Source organism: Gekko japonicus, unplaced genomic scaffold (genome assembly GCF_001447785.1).
Source record: "Gekko japonicus isolate JY-2015 unplaced genomic scaffold, Gekko_japonicus_V1.1 scaffold1794, whole genome shotgun sequence".
NCBI lineage: Eukaryota > Metazoa > Chordata > Lepidosauria > Squamata > Gekkonidae > Gekko > Gekko japonicus.
Window position 1 is genome coordinate 165,067 of NW_015164244.1, and position 824 is coordinate 165,890.

At 68.4% G+C, this 824-nt stretch overlaps 1 protein-coding gene across 1 annotated transcript in view; it reads left to right on the forward strand.

Annotated features, from left to right (window-relative positions):
* Positions 1-824, forward strand: part of ASIC3 (acid sensing ion channel subunit 3) — an 8,782-nt gene that overhangs the window by 4,800 nt on the left and 3,158 nt on the right. The window contains exons 4-5 of the mRNA XM_015408621.1: positions 128-191; positions 299-500. Coding sequence (XP_015264107.1) covers positions 128-191; positions 299-500 — 266 coding nt within the window. The remainder of the gene's footprint in view (positions 1-127; positions 192-298; positions 501-824) is intronic.

An 824-nucleotide genomic window follows, 5' to 3' on the forward strand; every position in this document is an offset into this window, starting at 1 on the left:
CTTGCCCTTTCAGCCCTGCCCCCCCTCCTCCTTTGCAGGGGCAGTGCCCGTGGGGGCCAAGAGGCTGGGGGGAGGGTGACCTTGCCTGCCTCTCTGGTGTAGACGCGGCCTCCCCCCTCCCCTGCAGCGCTGGGCCTGGCCTGGTGCATGTGTTCAGTGGAGCGGGGCCTAACAGCAAGCCCAGGGGGCCGGTGAGGGGGGGGGTGGGGGGGACGCGGGGCCTTGGCCAGAGCCCTGCTCCCTGGGGGGGGGGCCACCCTCCGGCACCCTTTTTGCCTTGACCGCCTGTCTGCCTCAGCTGTTCTACCTCCCGCCCCCGTGGGGCGACTGCAAATCGGGCCCCATCGAGTCCGACTTCTTCCCCAACTACAGCATGGCTGCCTGCCGCATCGACTGCGAGACCCGCTACCTGGCCGAGAACTGCAACTGCCGCATGGTGCACATGCCAGGTCAGGGGGTGGCGGTGGGCCTCCTGCATTCCCCGGGAGGGGTGGGTGGGGGTGATTCCCTTCCACAGACAGAGCCGGCCCTGTGGTTGCCTGGTGTGGCCACCAGAGGGCACTGTGGCCCCTCCTCCACAAGCAGCGGGCCGGCGGCGGGGGGGAATGAGGTGTGGGGGGGGGGCGACCTCCTCCTCTCTGGCCCCCCACAGCCTCTCCGGCCTTATCATAGAATCACAGAATGTTAGAGTTGGAAGGGACTTTGCAGGTCATCTAGTCCAACCCCCTCTGCACTCTGCACTCCCTTTGAACTCACACAGCGGGGGTGGGGTGGGGTGGGGGGAAGCCTCCCGCCGGGAGGTGGCGGGGGACCGGCTCTGCAAG